This window comes from Ischnura elegans, chromosome 4 (assembly GCF_921293095.1).
Source record: "Ischnura elegans chromosome 4, ioIscEleg1.1, whole genome shotgun sequence".
Classification (NCBI taxonomy): Eukaryota; Metazoa; Arthropoda; class Insecta; order Odonata; family Coenagrionidae; genus Ischnura; species Ischnura elegans.
Window position 1 is genome coordinate 86,932,016 of NC_060249.1, and position 23,038 is coordinate 86,955,053.

General features: G+C 37.9%; 1 protein-coding gene across 1 annotated transcript; it reads left to right on the forward strand.

Annotated features, from left to right (window-relative positions):
* The first annotated feature begins 10,703 nt into the window (after positions 1–10,703).
* LOC124158180 (putative nuclease HARBI1) lies at positions 10,704–11,342 on the forward strand. The gene has a single exon (XM_046533368.1). It carries the CDS (start codon positions 10,704–10,706, stop codon positions 11,340–11,342), a length of 639 nt encoding a protein of 212 aa, XP_046389324.1.
* The last annotated feature ends 11,696 nt before the right edge of the window (positions 11,343–23,038 follow it).

Sequence of the window (23,038 nt, forward strand, 5' to 3'; positions counted from 1 at the left end):
CCCGCCTCGAGGGAGGGATGGAGATTCGAATTGGGGTTTAGGGGCTTCAAATCGGATGTGCAGGGTGTTTGGTTAGGATCGGGGCGGGGGGGGGGGGGATGTGAGGGGTAGTCTGGTCGAGGGGTTGGTGCCGGAAGAGTAAAGGCTCTTAATTGGATGGCCGGGGATGTTATTTGGGGGTGGGGATATTCAGATGAAAAGAACGCGGTAACTCTTTTTTTCTTTTTTTTTTAATGCGCCTTTCCCCGCTTTTTTGTGTCAAATGCGTGCGGGTGAATGGTTAATTTTGGAATTCTCTCTCTTCTTTTGTTTCGAGTAGCTAGCTATCCTATGGGATGTGCAGTAATAATGGGATCGGGCTCGTAATACCACGAATATTCGACTGGAAGTGAAAAGGGTTGAATGGCATGTAAAAGATGAATTACTTCAGATAGCATACGTAATTGGATTGAAACCTAGGAAGCGAAACCAAATTCTGCTTCTTTTTCATTCTGTTTCAAATCGCGCAAATTATGTTTCATGTGCACTTATTCATTTTGTAGATTATCAAACGTGACAAGTTATTGCCGTCAGTTGAGCTTACGGTAAAGCTTAAATTGCTTGTTTTATGGAAGAATGGCAAAAATATCCTTGCTAATCGAAGAATATATTTGATTATCAGCTAAGCGTTGTTGTCCAATTTGCGGCCTTTTTGGGATATATGCAGGAAAAGTTTTGTTGCCCACGGGAAATTTTTGGCCGGCCTAACGTTATTTGTAGCGATGAAGGAAACTTATTATCGCAGTCTCTCAACTTACGATAAATTATTTGTCTTTCCAAAGTTTTTATGATCTCTTACCGTATCATAATAAAATAGTACCTATTAAGAACCTAGGTATCTAAAACCTTTCAGCTACAATAGAGCCAAGTAACGAACTACAAGACAGCACATTTCTTACGTCGCCAGCATCCATGATGGTTCCAAAATTTCATGAATCACAACCCACAAGTCTCGACAATGCTGCTGAGATCAGCATTTATCCTGCTTATTTCGTAAAATGTATGGGCAGTGTCCAATCTTTCGTAGAAGCATTTTTATGGTGTATAAAATGTAAAAACTCAACGTATGGTCCGATATGAAGGCACTAAAAATGATAGAAAATATAATTTCGGAATATAGCACCATTGCCGTATAGATATTGAAGATTCAATTGTTTAATGTTGGTCTGGTGTGAGTGGAATAATAGGTGTGAAATCTGACTTCACGATGCAAAGGTATGAGTATGTGCATCGAGGCAAACTCATCCAGACCCACTCTCTCAAAGATTTATTGAATTGGTAATTAGCATTGGTCCATTTTCGAGTCATTTTAGCGTGGAAGGACGACACTGGGTGTGATTTTAGCATAAAAATTCATCTACATTGAAAAAAATAAATTCGACTACAGTTCAATGTACAACTGCTACTGACGCAATCGAAATAAATAATCGTATGATTTGAAATAGATATTCTATCCACCATTTCATCATATCATTTAGAATTTATTTTCACTCGCTGACCTTGTAGAGTTCTACCTAATTTCCGTTTCTTGCATGCGAAAGTTGCATTGTAATAAACCAATATGGTAATATGGACAATATGTATGCACGATTATCACTTGTGTTTAATTTTACATTTAAAATTCAATATATTCATTACAAACTCTGAAATTAACACTGCAATCGTTTTCTTTTTTTAATCTCTGCATCCCAAATGCCCCTGGTTTATTTCATATGTTCTTTAGCTGGGAATGTCGGAGCTTAGCTGAGTTTTATTCGCAGCTGAATGGACTTGGATACTGATGCCCCACTGCTCTTCGATTAAGGCTGCGATTCCCATTACGCTCAACCGATCGCCTTAAACCCAATAAACTCCACCCTTCCCCCTTTTGCCTTCTCTTGATGCCCTCTGTTCGACCCTTCAGCGTTCAACCCTCCCGACAACGCCCCCTTTCGTGTTCTCCTTTCCCTCTTCACCTATATTCCTTGCCTCATTTTCTTCTCCTCCTCCTTTTTCGCCTCCTCCTTTTTTGCGCATTTTATCATTCGGTCACGCTACTGTGTCATGCTTGCGTCGATATAAAATATATAAGAGGAGGTGAGAAGCCGCGGGGTACACGTTTTTCTCTAAACAGAGTCAAGTACAGAAATTGATAGCAATATTTTACAAAAACTTGGTGGCCGAGGGATACAAGTGAGTCCATGTTCTGTGCATACGAGTGAAAAATCAAATGCACCTAAGGAACTCTAGTCGATCTCGTTTGCTTTATTTGCCTAATTTCTATTCCTAGTCCAATTTAGGAAAAGAAAACATGTGTTAGCCTTGGCTTCTCACCCCCTAATATGCTTTCGACAAAACAAAAAATTTTTACTCCTAAGGCTGGTGGTGTTAAAAAAATTATTTCTCCGACCAGACCACAAATGAATTGAAATCGCTATGTAGATAGATATTGCTAATGAATTGCACACACGAACTATTACTCCCAAACCTCTTTCAACCAACCTTATTGTGGCTATTTTTCTTAGTTTTTGTACTCCCAATAGTGCACAACTCTCATGTCGTTATTTCTTTCAGTTCATTTATTTATTAATAGCAAGACCAAGAATATTTCGTTATAGCAGTCCTAAAAATCGTTTAAAATCGTTGTATTGTTATTACGTCTGCTCTCAAAGTGAGTACATCTTTTCGACAAATAGTCCCAATTTTAATTTTCCTTTTATTTGCTTAAATTGACCATTGTGCAAGGTGATTTATCGTTGAGTATCGAGTATTATTTATCAAAGAGTAAAAAGGAAGGCCGCGTGTCGTTAGAAAATGAAAGGGGGAGAAAAAAGTGAAGAAGGAAAGAGGCTCGGACAATTATTGCACGATTGAGAATTTTTTTACTGATTTCATAAATGAAATAGTATTTGGTGCGAAATCATTTTCGGGTTACAGCAACATCCGGAGGCAAGCCAATCCAAATAATGAAAATCTTTTTCATCTCCTCGCAAACTAAGCACGTCAGCCGAGAGACCGCAAGGATTTTGCGTGCTAAAATTCTTTTACTCGCTTACTTCTTGTTTTGTGCAGATACGGCCCTAAGTTGGAGGATGCCTTCGTGCCCCTCCCAAAAAAGTATTCACTTTTATTTTGAAATCTCATGGGATTCGTTTCGATGTTCTTCCATTTTCCCTCCCTTCTCCGCGCAAAACCCACAGAATGCATGGATTTCCAAGATACCTCATCTCATTCGAGATGTATCTTTCTTTTTTCCCTTCGCCATACATTTTTACGCCTCGCTGCGTTTTTGACAGCCGGATTAAATCTCTTGATGACTGTACACATTATTTTTTTATATTTTCTCCCGGGAACTCGTGAAAAAGGGTGTATGGGGAGTCTGTTACTGTCGTTCTTCTCCCGTCAGTGTTAGGTGTTTTTGTCCGAACCCGTCGACGGAAAATATCGCGTGGAACCGTGAACATCCGAATGGAATTCTGCTCAAAGCGAACACCTACAACCGCGGTCTCAATAGAAATGGAAGCCTGAAAAGTTTTGGCTCCTGATTTTGTAACATATTAATATTCTTGCTCGATAATTTTCGTGTTTCGTTTTACTATTTCGTTCTTCCAAAATCGTTAGACTTCGCACCTGCTGGAAAATCGTTGAAAAGTGTAATTATTTAGACTTTCGGTCGAAAAATGATGAAACGCCCAAGTTGTGGAAATAAACTGAGTATATTATGCAAGGTTAGAAATAACACGATTCAGCTTTCAACGATGATAGGTGAGAAATTTCTTATTTGGTCGAAGCGTTGCATGCTCATGTTGGAAAAATTATTGATATTTCGTAAGGAATTAGTATTCATCCTCAAAAATTTGTCATTTCCCACGTAATTTTTATTGCTTGTTCCGTGTGAGGTTGCGCCAGCATTCCTCATTCGTGCTTGTAATATAGAATTTTTTTGCGTGAAGGTTTCCTCTAAAACTTTCCAGCAAAATATGTGCCTTTTACTTCTTTCAATCTAGTTTAATTGCTTGTTCCTCAATTTTTGGATGGCATCTGATTCACGAATTATCAATTTGTGATCTGGTTTAATCTTATTTGATTAATACTATGCTCATTTAACCACTGTGCATAGCAAGCTATAATAAATATGAGTAACTATTACCATATAATCAGAGAATTTCTTGAGTTACGGCTAGTTTATGCCGTGAGTGGTGATAATGGTAAAAATTGATTTGTCTACGCCTTATCAAAAACAGCGTATAAAATGAGTAAACTTTCTTATTTATTTCTATAGTAATGCGAGTAGTGGGTGCATATATTGCACCCATTGTTTGTCCGGTGATCAACCGGTGTCACAACCTTTTTCCGTTTAATTTTGGCGAAGACAACAAATTTAAGATATTTCGTAATATTACCATTCTTTTAGCGTTATCGGCTACATTAATTCCGCATGCCAGTTATAATTAATTATAAAGAAAGAAAACTAGTGAATATGATTTTTTTATGGATTGTTTTCTAACGAATTGAAATGCCGTTTGCGCTAATTCTACGCAAGGCAAAATTTGATATTTTTCGATTTTTATTGAGCTTGTATAATGAAGTAGCAACTTCCTTCTTTGATACTCCGTCCACAATTTGCACTACCGTGAGGCCTTCTGGGAACATAATGAATTTATACTGAGAGGAACATGTGGCCAGGGACAAGGAATGATGTTTACCTTTGGCCGGAAATTGCTTCTCTCCCTTTGACGAAGACAGCCATCAAAGTAATTTTTTGACGCGCGTAGGTAGCTAGTTTAAGGGTCACTCATAGCAGCAACATTTTCGCTCCCTTACGTAAACTGCGTTCATCCTTCCTGCCGTTTCGGGTGAAAAATATAATAATCTCCTCAGATTTCTCGAGCCATTTCCCTTCCTTGAGAAATCCCGAGCCCAACCTACCCCTTCAAATTTCCTACTCCTCTTCTCCATACCTGACGTAGAATTTCTCTCCAATTAATTGGTGGAGTCAGTTGATCTTCGTCTAAAGTAACGTTCCCCTTCCGGTTGCGTCCAGTCTTGCTCTGATTCTCCTCCCATTCTCCCATTACAACCCTTTCATGCCTCTAAAAGATTTCACCGGTCCACGGGTGCCGTGAGGTCGTAGATGCTATCCCAGGAACGAATTTCAGGCGATGTTGGCAGCATGGGTTACCATCTTAGCACACATATACACTTGCCTTTACCTCCCTACGCACGGTTATGGTGTGGGATTCCTATGTCATCTAATTGCCGTGGGTCGCTCTAATTGCAGGTAATTTCGGATATAATGTGGGAGGGCTGCTCCCTTTCTCAGTGCCCCAACACTCCTCCCAAGTCATTTCCTATCGTCTTCCTTAATTTTCTTCCCTTACTCCCGTCTTCCCTACCCTTTACTAGCCCTTACCCCTTGATTATACTTAATTAGTTGGAGACCTATCATATCAAGGTACACGTATTCAAGGCCTTCAACAGCACGACTTGTCTAAGTTTTTCTCATTGAAAAATAACGCAATAAAAGAAATAATAATTAAGATTTTTTTTCTCCTGACAGCTATGTTAACCGTTGATAAGTGTCTTGAAGTATAGGCCATAAAAACTTTTAATGCAAATGCTTGCCAACGTTTTGGCATATGTATGCATCTTTTTTTGCAATGAACTGGATTTTTTTTGTAACATATGAAATTCATCAAGCCCTGATAAAAAACTGGTAAAAATTTGCATTTAAATTCTTCAAGATCTATACTTTTCAGACATTATTCCGCGGGATATAATATTTTATTGGAGGAGATACCAAAAAAATTTAGGGATTGAATATATTTTATGTCTACCACATCACTATGAAATACTATAGCCGGGTGAACCGCAGTATTTAGAAGATGAATTACGAGCGTCTATGTTAAAAAATGAGCAGTAATATTGCTTCGTTTTGTAGTATGTAGGATGCTTCGTTTTGCCACATTTTTCCCGAAACCAATGACAGTATACCTAAAGAAAAATTTTCCAACCTAATGCGATATAATTTTTTTTGAAAACGATAAATACCATGTATCAAAAATTTCTAAAAGCCTCCTAAAGTTTATCTGGACTCATCGATACCTCCACTGCGTGTGCGCTCAGCTGGTAGTAGCCAGAGCACGAACGCTCACCTCCGAAGCTGGGAGACTTGAAGTGAGCGTTTGTGCTGCGGCTACTGCCAGCCGAGAGCATGCGTATAGGGTGATTTCCTATTATTTTTTAATTTCCTAAATCGAAAGATTATTACTCCTGGAGTACGTATTTCACGCTTTTAGATTTTTAAATGACGATATCTATTTTTCGCGTTTAAATGAAAAGTGAAAATTTTCAAGCGCGCGAAAACGCGACGGCTAAGTATGAATGCTGGAAAAACTCCGTGTGACGTCGTTCTGGTTCCCGCTGCTGCAAGTGAGGTGACTTTGCGGCGACGCTTTAAGCGCTGATACGACGCAGGATGCTAGCAGGTAGCAGAGTACCCTGCTAGCTGGTAGCGCTTGGCTTAAATAAGGATTATTAATACCTTATGAAACGAAGAAAACTTTCCGACCTCAGCCAGTTTTAATAGGTGATTGACATGTTTCCCTGAGCTCTGTGCCTCATGCATGCATTGGTAATCTCAGACGATGTAAAACTCCTATCTACTCGTATAGAAACTAGGTCCCTGTGACGTCACGTGGAGTGATATCGCATGGGCGCCAATCTGGCCTTTTTCAAATGCGATTAAAATTGGCCATTGCCATTCGTCTAAACCGGTATTTCTAAAACCAAATTATTTGTATATTATGAATACACTAATGGTGGGTAACGAATCACAATCAATGCCTTTCGTTTTCTTTGATGAAGGAAACTACCCTATTGTTGGTCTCCTAGATGAACGGATTTGATCCGCTGGGGGGTTGTTGAGCGCTCGTGCAGCAGAAGTATCATAATTTAAGTTCAATCTTATCAGTGGAAATGCCAATTCCAATACCAATTGGCCATCTGGGAAGTAGGCGGTGTATTGTCCAGAGATTCAGATGCTTTGACACGTACAAAGACTAAGGAAACTCTCACCAAAAACTTATAGCAATTTCATGTCCACACTGTACCTAAGTCAGTCTATTCTACTAAATTTTGAAGGATTAGTCTCCATTTAATTTCTAGGAAGTTGGTTTACTCTCCAAAAACGATTCAGGTACAATAATGAAGGCCGTATTACACCAGTGCAATTAATTTTTACACTCGTTTACGTAATAGTATGTCATGGTATCCGAAATTAAATCACAGAAATAGGCTTGTGTCGGGAATTGCACATGTGGATGATCGAGAGACGCCAAAATAGCCCACTTCTTATTCTTATCTCAGTAACAAATATGAGCATACGATCAATCTTATCCTAGACTAGTAGTTACGGGTACATATTCATAATTTGAATTGTTCTAAGCATGGCGGATAAAAGGAATCAGGAGTGATAATGCTTAAAGTACTTTTGCTAACTTTTTTGTTGGAAAATATTCATTACTTCGATAAAAGAGAGTCTTTATTTAGTAAATGTGCATAAACTTCTTATTACAGGCACCACATTTAAAATACTGTTTTTGTACATAAATAACGGCCACGTTATACTCCGATGTATTTAAATGTCTTTAAAAATATTTATTGGTAATGGTAAACATTATTTCACACCATATCCGAAGATTTCTTTGCAAAACTTTGATGATTGCCTTGCGGAAACTTCCGAGAGTTATCAGTAACCTAGAAAAACTTTTACTTTTTCGGCGAAAGGGAAAATATTGAATTCAGGCATTTTAGCTACTGATTTAACTCTCGATGCCGCTGACAACGAGGTATGAATTCTCATCACGTAATAGAAAAGCAATGTAGGGAAGAAGTTTACATGTCTGAAAAAAGCAGCGCTAATTAACTGTTTCTAGTTATTTCTTTCAGTGGCCAATTCCAATATCCACGCCCTCTTTGTTTGATAGAATGAATGTCTCCCCGCTTCTGTAAACAATTAGTTAATTATGAGTTGGAGAGCTGAGCATGCCTGGAAAGCTTCGCAACCCTATGTTACGAGTTTATTTCCCTAACAAAATTCACCTCTCCGGGAACATGTTGACGCATACCTTTCACTTTCTATTTATATTAATCCAGGCGTTTCCTCGAAAGCTTTCAATCTAGGAGCCTCATTCTAGTGGAGAGAAATCTATGGTGAGCTGGAAAAGGACCTTTTAGAGTAAATGAAACGCTGATTTTCTCAATTTCAGCATGTGAGAGGCAGTTGAATGCTTACGAGGAACGTTTTTCTCGTGTTCCGGCGCTCGTTTTCATTTTAGCGACTGGGAACATTCAACTACGTGATTTTTTACCAGATTTTTCATCCTACGCCTGATTTCTTCCACATAAACACATCTGGAGCATAGGATACAATATTCTGATTTCCCTCCGAATCTCAAATCACCGGCTAGTCTGCTGAATATCTTTGCGCAATCACTCATGAATACCTACTAAAACAAAAAATCGTTTGAACAGGAAATTTATTCTTTTCTGCCTATGTTTCAGCTTGAAATCATTCGATTTGTGCCAGAATCCTGATCAGATAGGCAAAAATAACTCCCTCAAAGATTATGTGAAACATCGGTTATAGTAAGCAACGGTTTTGTATCGTCTCGACTTCCGATAAAATTTCACTGAGGAAAATGGCATGTTGCCTTACTTCTTGTAGTATATTGCGTTTATTTGGAGGATTCTGGTTCTTCGGCCAAATGATGTATTGAAGATTTTAGCTTTTTTAGTTGCTGCATTAATATTTCTGTTTCTAAGACACATGGACTACTAAAGTATGCGCAAAGTAAATGAGCACTTGCAATATTTACAAATAACTATTTTAGAACTCGAGGGAGAATACATGTGTATTGTGAGTACACGAATATCTTGATGAATGCGTATGAATATTGACGCTCATTTTAGTTGACCCATGATTATGAATGAAGCGTGTACTTAAAGTAGGATATGCTCTATCTCTTACATAGCAACATAAACTAATAGAGTATGGTTAGCAATTTCCCATGTATAGCGATGTCAGTGAGGGAGAGGGATGTTGAAGGACTAACGGATGGAATGATAAATAAAATTTCATATTTGGCACGGGAGAGTGGAATCTAACTTTGGCAGGCGGAAGTGCCGTTGTGATTAACCTATTATACTCTTCAAACAAATATTATCCTGTATAATTCCTTTCACAACTTAGTCCCTGCGTAATATTGTTTAGATCAAGGTCCGAATAATATTTAATTGACAACAAGTATTTTGATTATATCGTATCAGCGTTAAGGGGATGATCAATGATCGCCTGTTTGGATATGGCGGGGGACGAAAACGGTTCTAGAAGGGTCGCACAGTGGGCTGAAATCGACAGAAGGTGGAGAAAACCTCAAAAACGATTTTTTTGAGTGCGGAATTTGAAACTTTGCACAGTTGTTGTCAATAAATTAGTGCATTTTTTTACGCAAACCGTTTTTCATTGCTAAATTTTTTAACCAAATTACTTGGTCTAAAAGTTGAACAAATTTCGCAAAAATGGCCCTCATTGAATTTTTTTCGAAAATCAGCATGTTAAAATTAATGACACACCTTCTGCAGTGATTCAATAGAATAAAAAATTTACGACATTATTATGTGGTTTATTATTGCTAATTCTTGGTAACTTTCACGACTCAGTTGTATTATTTGTGGCAAATTTGCCATTGTACTCTGGGTTGGCCGCGTCACAGCAGTCCACATCATCAGGGAGCTGCCGCGGACAGCGCGCGCGACAAAAACATCTATTATGTTTTCCTTGATGCTAACGGTCGTAGTTGATTTCTTTGGATGGAAATTCTAAACATTTTGATGTAATTTTAACATAATATATCGAGGTAACTCGGTGATCCTTTTCTTATAATCCCAAATAAACCAAAAATTTCGACGAAAAACAGAGTCCTACAATTACTATCGTATCGACGATAAATATCGTAAGACAGCGGAGAAATTAGGTTATACGAAATGTAAAATAAATGTGGCACGAAATACATTATATCTTACACACAATCACTTGCTAAAAGATTCACTTTCCAACGTCCGTCGAGCACGGTATTCCCCGTGGCCAGCGGCGAGCTTCGAACTGTGCCGCACGTTCGAAAAATCGATCTTAATTTCGGCGTCGCAAGTTGGTGGTCGCAGCTGTCCTTCTGGTATCACACTCTATATGCTTTGTTATATATGTGGTGTAAATATCTCGAGGTAACTCGGTGATCCTTTTTTGAAAATCCTGCATTAACACAAAATTTCGACGAAAATCATGGTCCACCATTTTGTATCGTATCGGCCACAAATAATACAACTTAGGGCCGGTTGCAGGAACGATACATATGTATTCAATAAAGTTATGGGACTCATAAGCCATAGCAACCAAGCAATTTGCGTTGCAGGAACGTTCAATAACTTTATGAGTCCCATAAACCGTTCCATAACTTATCGGGCCGAATGAGCGGGGTTAAATAGTTATGAGTTCCATAACTCTTGAAATTGGCGGACGACTAATCAGCTGGTTGGATGATTTCTGAGGTAAGAGTAGAACACATCAATTGGCCCTCCTCCGTCCACAGTACATTTGTTTCCCTAAAAATGAAAATTTAGTTAATATGAAAACAAAGTTTTTTAATGTTGCTGGGTTTCCTTCTGTGATTGGTTGCATCGATGGTAGACATATACCAATTCAGTCTCCAGGGGGAGATAATGCAGAACTGTTCCGCAATAGAAAAGGCTATTTCTCCATCAACGTGCAGGTTGTTTGTGATGCAGACCTAAAACTTATCAATATTGTTTCCCGATGGCCTGGGTCCACACACGATAGTACAATTTTCAATGCTTCCTTTGTTCGTGCTCAATTGGAAGCTAAAGAGTTAGGTAGTGGTTATCTTTTGGGAGACAGTGCCTATCCTTGCAGGCCCTACCTAATGACACCCGTAGCTAATCCAGCCACAGCTGCAGAGCATCGATATAATTCTTCCCATATAAAAACAAGGAACATTGCTGAGAGGGCAATAGGGGTATGGAAAAGGAGGTTCCCCTGCTTATCACTTGGTCTAAGGACTACTATAAATACAACATTGTCTGTAATAGTAGCAACAGCCATTCTGAATAATTTGGCTATAATTCCTGATGACCATATTGATGATGTGGATGACTTTGGGGAGGCAGAAGACCAAGCTATTGAGGAAAACCCAAATGCTCTTGGGAATGCTGTCAGAAATACAATAATTGATACCTATTTTAATTAAACTTTGGTCGTACACCCCAAACTTACTTTCATAAATAAATGTTAACAGCCCAGTATATTGTATTTTATGTGTGCTTATATTGCTTTGAATTAATTATATCACTACTGTTTGAGTTACATACTCATTTTCAGTCAAATAAATGACTGAAAACACATGAAGTTTACTTTTGCCATATGCAGAAAAAAATTAAAATCAATGATAAAATTACATGGGTTGTGTGCCAAGATGTACACTGGGCTAATTGCCTGGTAGAAAGGACCAAGCAATGAGTCTGACTAAAACGATTGCTAAATTTGTGTTTAGGAGTGCAGCATCTTTGTATTGGAGCCCCAACGATTCACGCTAAAGTTATAATGCAACATATACCAAAGCGATATGAAAGCCCTCATTAGCATTCAAAATGCATTGCAATTGGTTGGCAAATAATGTTAAGGAGATGTTGAGTTGGAATAGTCATGATTTATCATGGATAAGGCTATTCTAATTTGGAGTTGAAAATGACTGATAATATTTTATTTTTAAAATCTATTCTAAAACATTGCTCCAAAAGTATGTAATGCATGCTTCATGAGGTGATCCACTCACAGCCCTATGTTCTAGCTCAAGAATAGAAAACTTTCATGAATTGGCTCTGCTTGGCCCATAAACATTGAAGCAGGTAGGAAATGACCTCCACTCAAAGTGTATGGCACTAGATTAGTTCTTGGAACAATGATTCAAGTTATAACTCACATGGGCCACCCCTTAAAAGAGTTGGGCACTTCTGATATTGAATGAAATTCAATAGGAATTCAATTGAAAAATTTGTAGATAATTATTAGTGGCTTTTCTATGAATTAAAATCAAATAATTTCATTTAATACTTTTAATTATCAACCCTATATCATTGCAAAATCTGGAATAAAAATGTTACATATATCACAATGCTTAACTCTCTTCATGCTCACAGAATTCATATAAACTTTTTATTCTATTCAATTCCAAAGTTTTCTTTTCCAGCTCAATTTCTTTGCACTTCAGTTCAACACGCTTAATTTCAATTTCCAAGTCCTTTAATTTTTCCTCCTTCTCCATGATTACTAATGTTCTTCTCGATATTTCGTCTTTCATCCTCTGTTCTGTGTCTAGAATTTTGCATTTTTTGGTATGTAATTCTTTATCAAATGAAGATTTGGTTATTTTTCTCTTTTTAATACTAGTACTTATTAATTTTAAACTTGCAGCTGAAGTGTTTGCTCCTTTCTTTGTCTTATTTTGTGCTTTCTTTTGAGTAGTAGGGTTTCCTATTGAAGTTGAATGTGAAGCAGAATTATTTTCATTTTGGATCAACTCATGCGTGCATGGCACTTGGAAGTCTTGTTGACAATTTTCATTTTCCAAAACTTGGTCACTTTCCTCGGTAATTTCTTGGGAAGTCCCTGCACCCTCTACAATATTAGAATTTTTATGACTGGAGGTTGTGTGCTATGCTTTATATTAAGTAGAGGCATAATTTGGTATACAATGAGCATCTGGCAAGTTAGATTTTATGAGGTGTAAATATTCATACTCAAACAATTTAATCATAAATGGAAAATTTATAAATCACCTTCTCCATAAAAAGTTGCATTTGAATCATATGCATTTGCCAATGGTTTGAATTGGGGTGTCAGCATTGATATAATTTTCTCTCCTGTATTGTCGAGTTTTCTTGTAAAACTTCCTCCTCCAGTTTTATACAGTTCAATCTACTGAGGAACAATAATATTAGTAATAAAGAATAACTTTGCATAGAATAGCATACAATTTCAAGTAAAAGGCAATTGATAATAACCCGGTCATCGTGCTGATCACTTCGTGCCTTCTTCTTCAAAAAATCATAAAGGGCATGCAGCTGTTTGGTCGTCCTTAAGCCCGTTTGGCTTACGGCGTTGTATTGCCTTGCGATTTCCTCCCAAGCTGCGATTTTTTCCTTCAGAAAAACGGCGTCTGTCCTTTTATTTTCTACTATGTCTTTCTTTTCACCAACCAGTTCAATAACTAGATTTCTCTCAAAATCGTTAAAGTTTTTCCCTCGCTTTGCCATTTCAGTTGATTTGAGTAGGCTTCAGTGGCTTCTTCGCGTGTATATTTATTACCTTTCAAAATTCGCTCTTCAAATTTGTTTACGTTGCTATAGTTGCGACGGTAACGCCATCTGTTGGATTTCATATTAACTACGTGCTCAAAGCAATAACTATCGGGAGCTAGGTTATGAGACCGATTGTTTCTTGCAACCCAAAATAAGTTATGAGTTCCATAACTTTATGAGACCCATAGCTATCGAACCAATAGCGAAAGTTTCTTGCAACCGGCCATTAGTCGTGAAAGTTACCAAGAATTAACAATAATAAACCTCATACTTATATTGTAAATTTTTGTTTCTATTGAATCACTGCAAAAGGTGTGTCATTAATTTTAACATGCTGATTTTCGAAAAAAATTCAATCAGGGCAATTTTTGCGAAATTTGTTCAACTTTTAGACCGAGTAATTTGTTCAAAAAAATTACCAATGAAAAACGGTTTGAGTAAAAAATGAGCTAATGTATTGACAACAGCTGCGCGAAGTTTCAAATTCCGCACTCAAAAAAATCGTTTTTGAGGTTTTGTTCAGTTTTTTTTTCGATTTCAGCCCGCTGTGGGTCGAAGCCTTTTTTGTAGATGCGTGCTCTAGCAATGAGGAGAACATTTACTGTGCATGACATTAGTTGATACACATATGAACATCAGCTGTGCAGTAAGGCCTTGTGCGTGTACCGGATCGAAAGGAAACCACGAGGAGTAGACTACAAAATATGGGAGGTCCCTGATGTGATTGTTTTTGGATTGGATTAACTGTGCCAATGAACGGGAACCTGGTTTTGGAGTACGCAAGTATATTTTGCGAGGATGGGTCTGGTGACGGTTTGTGATTGACATAATAATGCGAGAACCAATGCGAGTCGCCAATCATCGATGGTTTAATTTTTCGATCAAATTATCAGATACTATTCGAATAACTTTAAGCATTTTCAACAATATTTTACGAATAAATATTCGCTATTTTCTTACAAAATCAGGTAGTTGCCCATTCGGCAGTCTGAAGGAGGAGTAAACTGATTGTGATAGTTTTTTCCTACGAATGTTACTTATGAGGTATATTTTATATTTCTTGTTTTATTTAAATTAATAGTCTCCTGAACTTCGGGATAACCTGAGAGACGAAAATTTATTATTTTTATTTCTTTTTTTTAATATCGCAAAATTTGGGATCTCGGTCACATAGTGGGTAGAGCACTGATCGAGGTGTCTTTATGTTCCGAGGTGTTCATATTCTTTGTGAAGCCTTATGACATCCCTTAAAGACATCTTCTACCTTCACTCAAACCAGTATTTGGGTTGAATCCCTAAGTGAGCGAGTGAAAGGAAATTATGTTGATAACGTACTTATGTCCCAGAAGAAGCTGTCTGATGCTCTTAAAATAAATCCTCACTGCGCTGCAAGGTGGTCTAAGGAAAGTAAAAAGCCCCCACACAGAATTAATTTTTCAATTCACACGAATATAGCTTAGTATGGGGTGAGCCTTATCCTCATTAATCCACAACAGCCTTATTATCGATTCACTGAGGGAAAAATGTTTAATATATGCGTAATCGCCCATTTATACAGCTATTCCTAAGTTTACTGTTCTCTTTCATGTGCTTTGTTGACATATTTTACTCACATCCCTTATCCATACCCAAGGGAATGGACTCCCAACGGACGCAAGTCAGCAATTTGAGAGTCTGAGAAGAGAAGGCATGCAACGAAAGTTATGAGTAAGTTCGGATATGATGCCTCACGTATTTTTTCCTTCGTATCTTTTTTTTTCGCTCGCTTCCTCCTCTCCTCTAACTGATTTTATTCTTCTTCTCCTTCGAGGATTTTTTCAGGGAAGGGATAGCCGAGCAAAATGAAGAGGGATGGCGAGAAATTTGAGGAGACAGGTGGGAGAGAGGTATTGGAGCCTCTTACCGGTGCGAGGATGTTACCTCAGCGGGACGCCCACTCGCTACTTATATTTGCGATTTCGCGGAAAAGCGCTGTGGGAAGAGCGAGGTAGCAGAGCGAGAAAAGCCCCCACCTGCTTCACGGGCTCAACGGGGAAGCGTTCATTTTTCATTATTTTTGCCGTTAAACTGTCTGGGTAGGATGGGGATTAAAGGTTCTCTGGAAGGGAAGAAGAAATGCCGCTTCATATCAAAAAGGGTGAGCCAGGGTTCCTTTGCTGCGCCAGACATTATTAATTCCGCCCGCTTCTGTTTAATGAAAGGTTTCACTGAGGAAGCAACAGTTGCATTTTCCTTCGGTTGCGCTGTTTAATTATTATTTGAAGGGGGAATGACTAAATTGATATGAAAATTCATATCAAAACTCATTGCCTCAGAGACGCCTGTTTGACAGTCTGGCGAGCCTATTTTTTCCCTTGATATGGCAAAAGAAGGGATAAATACCACTAAACGTGCATTTGAAATAAGATATTTCTGTTCATCGTTGCTGGTATATTCACTACATAAGATAAAATCAGGCAGTTGAGAGACAAGCATGGTCAGCGATAATCACTTAATTTTTCTCGGCTTTGTAGAGAAAGCAACTATTGCTGTTTTCTCCGGCTGCACAGTTTACTTCTTATTTGAGGAGGGAATGAGTGAAATGATGTGAGTTTTTATCAAATCTCATTGCCTCACAAGCGGCTGTTGGGCAGTTTGGCGAACGTATTTCTTCCCTTAATATGGCGAAGATAAGGATAAATACCATTAAACGTGTACATGAACTTGGGGTATTGTAATTACGTTCATATTTTTCGGTTTAGTCACGAATGTAAGATAAATCAGGTAGTTGAGGAACAAGTATTAATAGCAGTAGTCACTTAATTTTCATTGGATTCATGAAGAAAGTTGCAGTTTTTCGTAAGTGCGCTGCTTATTTTGAAACAGAGTGAATAATTGTCATAAATTGTGTCTATCTCCCAAATAGCCGAAAAAATCCAATTACACTGTTTGGAAAGTGTGGTTATGAGAAATGCTATTTACTAAATTGTCGGTAAGGTTAAGCAATATATGTCGATACACCATGTAACGGAAATGCTTTTTGTATTGTTAAATCTTATCATGAATGCTAAGAAAAGATAAATTCACTCGGCTTCTGCTACCCTATGGTTGAATCAAACCTGTGGCAGTCGCTAAGTCTCTGTCTTGTTTCAGTTATGAAGCCCTTGTACCACCTTATGGCGTCTAGTTGTGATTTAATCTAAGCATGAATGCCAGATGAATCTAGAAGTCAAGTCACTAAAGTGAAGTGTCCATCAATCAAGTTACCTCGCTCTAAAATATATAGAGCGGTTGAAGCACATCCTCCCTGGTTGAGGAATGTTAGACCAGTCACACGTATGGGTCCTTTGCGTGTCCAAAGGCCGTCATTACATTTACAAGTATTGCTGGCTAAGCTTTCCTAATTCATCCAAATGCAACGAAGAATTACTCATATCCCACGTCCAATTCCGATCGAGCATATTTTTCGCTTTGAAATAATGAAATTTTGACAGGGAAACGTCAGTTTTTATAAATATTCCACAGCCATTTACAGTACTCATTATTTTTTTGATCCATCATTCCTGTATTTTAAGTGAGTGTAGATTGTTCTAAATTATCTTAGCACCCGCTTTAACCGTTTACAGTCCAATGTTCCCATTTGGGAACAGATTTTTAAAAATTCATAAAAATTATATTTCATATCTCTGATTAATTTTATAGCTTAGGTTATATTATTAAGTATGGAAGTATTTTTTAAAGTTAATTGCATGACTTGTTCATACATTTGTCGATAATTATACATTTTTAAAGTTGGTTATTTTCATTACCTCTGAAGTGAGTATGCGGTTTATCCAATATTTTTCTCTACACTACCTCTCAAGTAACAAATACTCATTTATTAAAAAGATCAATATACATTACATTGTTAAACTCAGTTTTTTGGTCAAGTTTGTATTTATTTTCCAAGCAATAACAAAATTTTGAGGTGTGTTCCCATTTGGGAACATTGGACTGTCGGCATATCTAAGTCAGTTGCTGTTTTTTGCCTCCGATGAGTTATCCCTAAACTCTTGTTGTTATATTTTTTTCGTCCAATACAAAGGAGTTTTGAAACATTATCGCTTCTTTGGCCTAATTATATCTGAATTCGCCGCCTCAGACTGCTTGCAGCTATGTAAACACATTGTAGTTTCTTGTTGGACATTGTGGTATGAAATATACCCGGTCAACTCATTCTATCGAATCTCTATTTAGTCATTCTGAGAGTCGGTTTTGTGATCACTATCTTTGAAGAACATACTTTTTTTAGAAACTTCGTTAAAATGAGCTCATAGGAGTTTCTTAGTTTGGAAGAAGTAGTCGAATATTTAGACGTTCTAAGTGACGATGAAATGTCGGAATACGAGTTGTGCCAGCTTCCTCCTGAAGAAGACCCCCGTTTGACGGATGAAGAAGATGTCAATGAAAATGATCTAGTGGAAATAATTCCGGTTGACAAATTAGGGAAAATTAGCCTCACTCACTTTACCAAACAGAGATGATGATGGAGAGAAAGAGAAAGACAGTGTAATTAGAAGGAAAGGAGTAAAACAGAAAAGAAGTATTTTGGGAGAAGGTCAGTAAAATAAATTGTCCTCTTACTTCGTTTCGGAGTTATGTTATTTTTAAAATTACAATTCAGCATCTTTTAAGAATTCAAAACTTTTAATTTTTCAACTTATATATTTCTAAGCCATGACGTAATTCAATGATTGTATAATTCACAGGCAATGTTTGGAAAAACAGAATCAATTTGAAAAAGAAATTCCGTCAGAACCAATGCGGGGGCTAGATAATCATCTGGAGGAACTGGTTGCCATGGAGCCGATTGAAATCTTCTTCTAGTATTTACCACAGCAGTACCTGAATCATGTTGCAAACATGTCCTCTCTTTATGCTCAACAAAAAGGCTCATCTCTTGATGTTACGTGGGGAGAGATTGGTCAGTTCTTCGGAATACTTTTGTTTAGTGGATACCACACGGTCCCCCAAGAAAATTTGTATTGGTGTTCTGAAGAGAATATGTCGATTCATATCATTCCATCAGTGATGATCAGGAATCATTTCAAATAAATAAAAAGATACTTTCACTTGTCTCATAACAACATGTTGCAAAAGGGTGACAAATTGGGAAAAATATCTCCTCTGTATAGAGAGTTGGGAAAAACGTCGTGCAATTTGGAATCTCCCATAAGGAACTAAGCCTTGACGAATCTATGGTTCCATACTACGGCCATCACTCGAGCAAAATATTTATCAAAGGAAAACCAATTCCTTTTGGGTACAAAATCTAGATGCTATGTTCATCATCAGGATATCCCTATGCGATGCAAATATACGCTGGGAAAGAAAAAAAATTCTACTGGACCGCTGGGAGGCAGGGTAGTATGCAATCTTTTGGCTGTTGTAGAGCACCCTAAGCAAATTGAGTTATACTTCAATAATTTCTTTTCATCCCACTCACTGCTAGTAGAACTGGCAGATAGAAGCATGAAGGCAACAAGTACAATTAGCGAAGGTAGGATAGCCAAATACCCGCTAAAACCATCAAAAGTGAAAAATTTCACCGAGGGGATTTTGATTTCATATGTGATGGAGTGGTATTTTTCTGTCGATGGAATGATAATTCAGTGGTTACATTAGGGTCCAACTGCTTCACTAATGAGCCATTGGGTTCTGTAAAGAGATTTTCTAGGAAGGAAGGGAATGGGATAGAAATTACACAACCGCAATTGATAAAAAAATATAATTTGGGAATGGGGGGAGTTGGACAAACTTCTGGGTAGCTACCGACCAAAATTTCGAAGCAAGAAATGGTGGTGGAATCTTTTTTCAAATGCTTTGAATATGAGTGTCGTCAGTGCATGGCTTTTGCACAGGGAAATCCACGAAAAAAATTATTTGAAAACACACTTGGAGTTTCTCCGCGACGTAGCGACTAGTCTCATGCGACTACGCCCAAAAAATAATCTCTCATCCTGGATCTAAGACGCACTCTTCAGTGAAACGAAGAAAAACTGGGGGGCACATTCTAAATAAATCTTCACAGGGAAGATGCGTAGTCTGCAAAAAAACACTCGCCTCCAATGCACCGAATGTGAAAAAAAGATGCATCTTCACTGTTTTTCAATGTATCATGAATAATCAATAAATGCAATTTATACACTGTATAATGAGAATGATGTCATTATAACGTGTAATTTTTACCAAACTTATGATATTTTCGAAAAATATACATGCTCAAAATAAAAGTTAAACTTCGAAATTTTATTCACTTGAGTGTCCAATGTTCCCATTTGGGAACATGCTTGAAAACGCATTTAAAAATTTTTGTTCGGGTTTTCTTTCATAACATCTCTTAATTAGCTGTAAAATAAATAGAATATGCAATAAAAATAATAAAAATCAGTTGGTAAGTTAGTTTGGTCTTTAAAGGGTTAATTAAATTGTGAAATAAATTAGTTAGATATTAGGAGCATAGGAAGAAATGCTTATGCACTAATGACGTTGGTATAATTTTATTAAAAAATAGAGTAGAGTATGAGAATAGCGTAGAGTTGTTATTATGAAATTAAAAATAAAATTATAACACTCCTAAAATACATGTTGATTACCGCACGTCTACGTCTTGCATTTGTAATATTCTCCTTTTTGTGACCTGGTTGCTTTCAGTTGGTGAAGTATCGGGCATTAAATTTCTTGTCTTGCACAAGGTATTATTGGTTATCAATAGACATGAAATTTAATATAATGGCAGGGTATCAGGCAAACTTTCTGCGTCGTGTTTTGATGAGGGAAACTCAGTACGGAAGTTTGAAGGAGGTTCAAATTTCTGGAACTGATCCGTGTTATCTAAATTATATTCTCCTGTCATGTCATGTGGGGCAATACACTCCCAGCGGATTGAGATAACCTGATCAGTGGTAATTGAATCCGCCTCTAGTGCGTGCAAATTCAACTACGGTAAGTTTTCTTTATTTTTTAGCGAGGGTAGATAGCATACGTAAATAATGATTTGTGAGATCATCATTTTTCTATAGTTTTCATTTTTCATCCATTACTTCTTTCATGTAATGAAACCCATTAAATATCAGCAAATTCACTGAAACTGACCTTAGTTGATGCATTTCTTATGTCTTGACCCTTTATTTTTTACGAAGTTTTGGTTTAATATGTAGGAAGTTACGTCTGATTTCAGATCTTTAGTTGATCCCTGGTCGATTTCTATTTTTAAGGATAGGTACTCAAATATACCTCTCAGTCTGAAAATATTGAAACAAACGTTCCTTGGTTATGCTCATATTCAAGGATGCTTGCCAGAATATGTTTTCCTGGACATAAAGGGTGCTCAAGAACTCAAGAATATTTATTGGTTGCGTCACATGGTCCTTGGGACTTAGAGAAGGATTTTTGCTATGTTGCTATGATACCATGGAAAGCTTCATTTCTCTCAGAAGGAAATTGAAATTTTACTTAATCAAGACTACTCAGGTGTGCAATACGCGGTAAGTCTAGGAAATCTGTTTTATGTCATAGATGCGTACACTTGACTCTCGTAATGCAAATGTTACCAACAGCGTGTTTCATTGATCGACGGCCACTCGGTATTAATGAGAGCAAGAATGAAAACGTGTTTGGTAAAAGTGATGGGAAAAAGCAAGTGTCGCAAAAAGTGCGCAGGATGGAAGCAAATGATTAAGTCCGACGACAGCCAGGCTGCTAGTGATGATTCAGAATTTCTAGTTGGAATGCTTGCTGTGAATCACACAACAATAGAAATTCAGTACCTGCTGTGGTTCTTGCTCAAATCCATGGATTAGCAGTGCGGGTTTCCCTCCCAGATGGTTCGGGTACATATCCCGGCGGTAGCAGAGATTTTTTTGTCCAATCCCGGCTTGAATGCTATGTGGCGGTTACTTCAAGTTCAGCAATCCGTCCGTCGGATGGGACGTTAAGACGTGGCCCTCTTGGCGCCTTTCCTTAGGAGTAGGCTATCGCTGACGCGGGATTTCTCTCCACCCTTAACTTCTTGCCTTTCCCTAATGGTGCAAATGACCTTAGCTGTCGGTCGCCTCATCCAAATACCATGCACTAAGGATTAGCAATGGATTTCGGGTTACTGCAAGGGTCTTCCCCCTAGAGCCTTAGCAAGAGGCCTCAAAAAGGAGTAAGATGACCTCAATGAATAAAGCGATAATTTCGGTTCCTGGAGGTAAAAAAAGGTTTTCATACACAAAGAGAAAATAATGGTATTGCTATACAAACTATCAGTTTGATGTTTCTCACAATTCACATTTTACTATTAAAACGGCACGACGTAAATAATAGTAATGTACGTATCGTCGGACCTGGAATGTTTTCCGTACACTCCGGAAGGACCCAAAATCTCCGGTAAGCAAAATGTACATTATTCTGGCTACGCTATTGCAAAGGATAAGTGCCCTGCCAAGGTCATAGTGTTTTGGCTTACTATGAAATCCAGGTTGAGCAATGGCACTTTTAATCGCTATGTCCACGCCGGATTTTTTCCTCACTCTTCCCCTCCCCTCATTTCCTCCGGGATGCGTCGCGAATAAAAACATTAGCTGACAGGGGTAGCCTCCACATACGGATGCTGGCTTATTGAGCCAAAGAAATCAATTACACCTCCCCGATTAAAATAAATTATGATATTAAAATTCTCCGCAGTAATTTTACGGGAGACCTTGAGCGGTAGAAGAGTCGCACGAGCAATCCATTATGCGAATATAAATTCATAATTTACTCGGCAAATTGCCAGATCGATTTCCCGGGGATACATGCAAGAGAGAGAGAGAGAGAGCGTCCTAGGATATTCCGACTTCGATCTCCAAATCGCGTGACCTTGGCAATGATCGTGCGGGCGGTGGTGATGGTGGCCTCTCGCCCCAAATTGATTGCTTTAACTATTCATTTCGAATAAGAGCAGGACCCTTAACGCTCCCAAGAACAAATATAAAATTTTGTTTCCTGGTTACTTTTGACCCCCATTTATATGGGACTTAGACACGTGTAAGGCCCCAATTAATAATTTTTGTGTGTGAATGCGACATAGTTGGCACGATGAAGCATGCTCCCGGAAAAAATTGAAATATTCTATCGTTCTCGATGCGTTTTCTTCGGTCTGGACATTCTATAAATTACTTCTATCGTCATGAATCAATGAGAAATAACTCGTTCTGGCGTTCTACCCAGAACCCCATGATTTGGTCAAAATCAAGTGTTCCGATTTGTATGGATATTGGTTTCTCGGCGTATCAAGTGGTCTTAATTCGAAAAATGGCATTTTTGAAAAATCGAATCTTTCACTCCCAAATTCCAAAACCCCCAAACTCCCAAAAAGGAAGACATACAGGCATTAGGCAACACAGTAATAGGTGGAAAATGTAGTGCTTCAGCAGTAATTTTTAGCATTTCAGGCCATTTGATGACTTTTTGTCATATACCGTCTCGTATACGTCACACATTTGTGTAGAAGCTGTTGGAAACCGTAAAAGACAAAACAATTAGAGTATTGACAACTTTTTTCACGGTTTCAGAGGTGGTGAATTCTATGACTTTTTGTCGT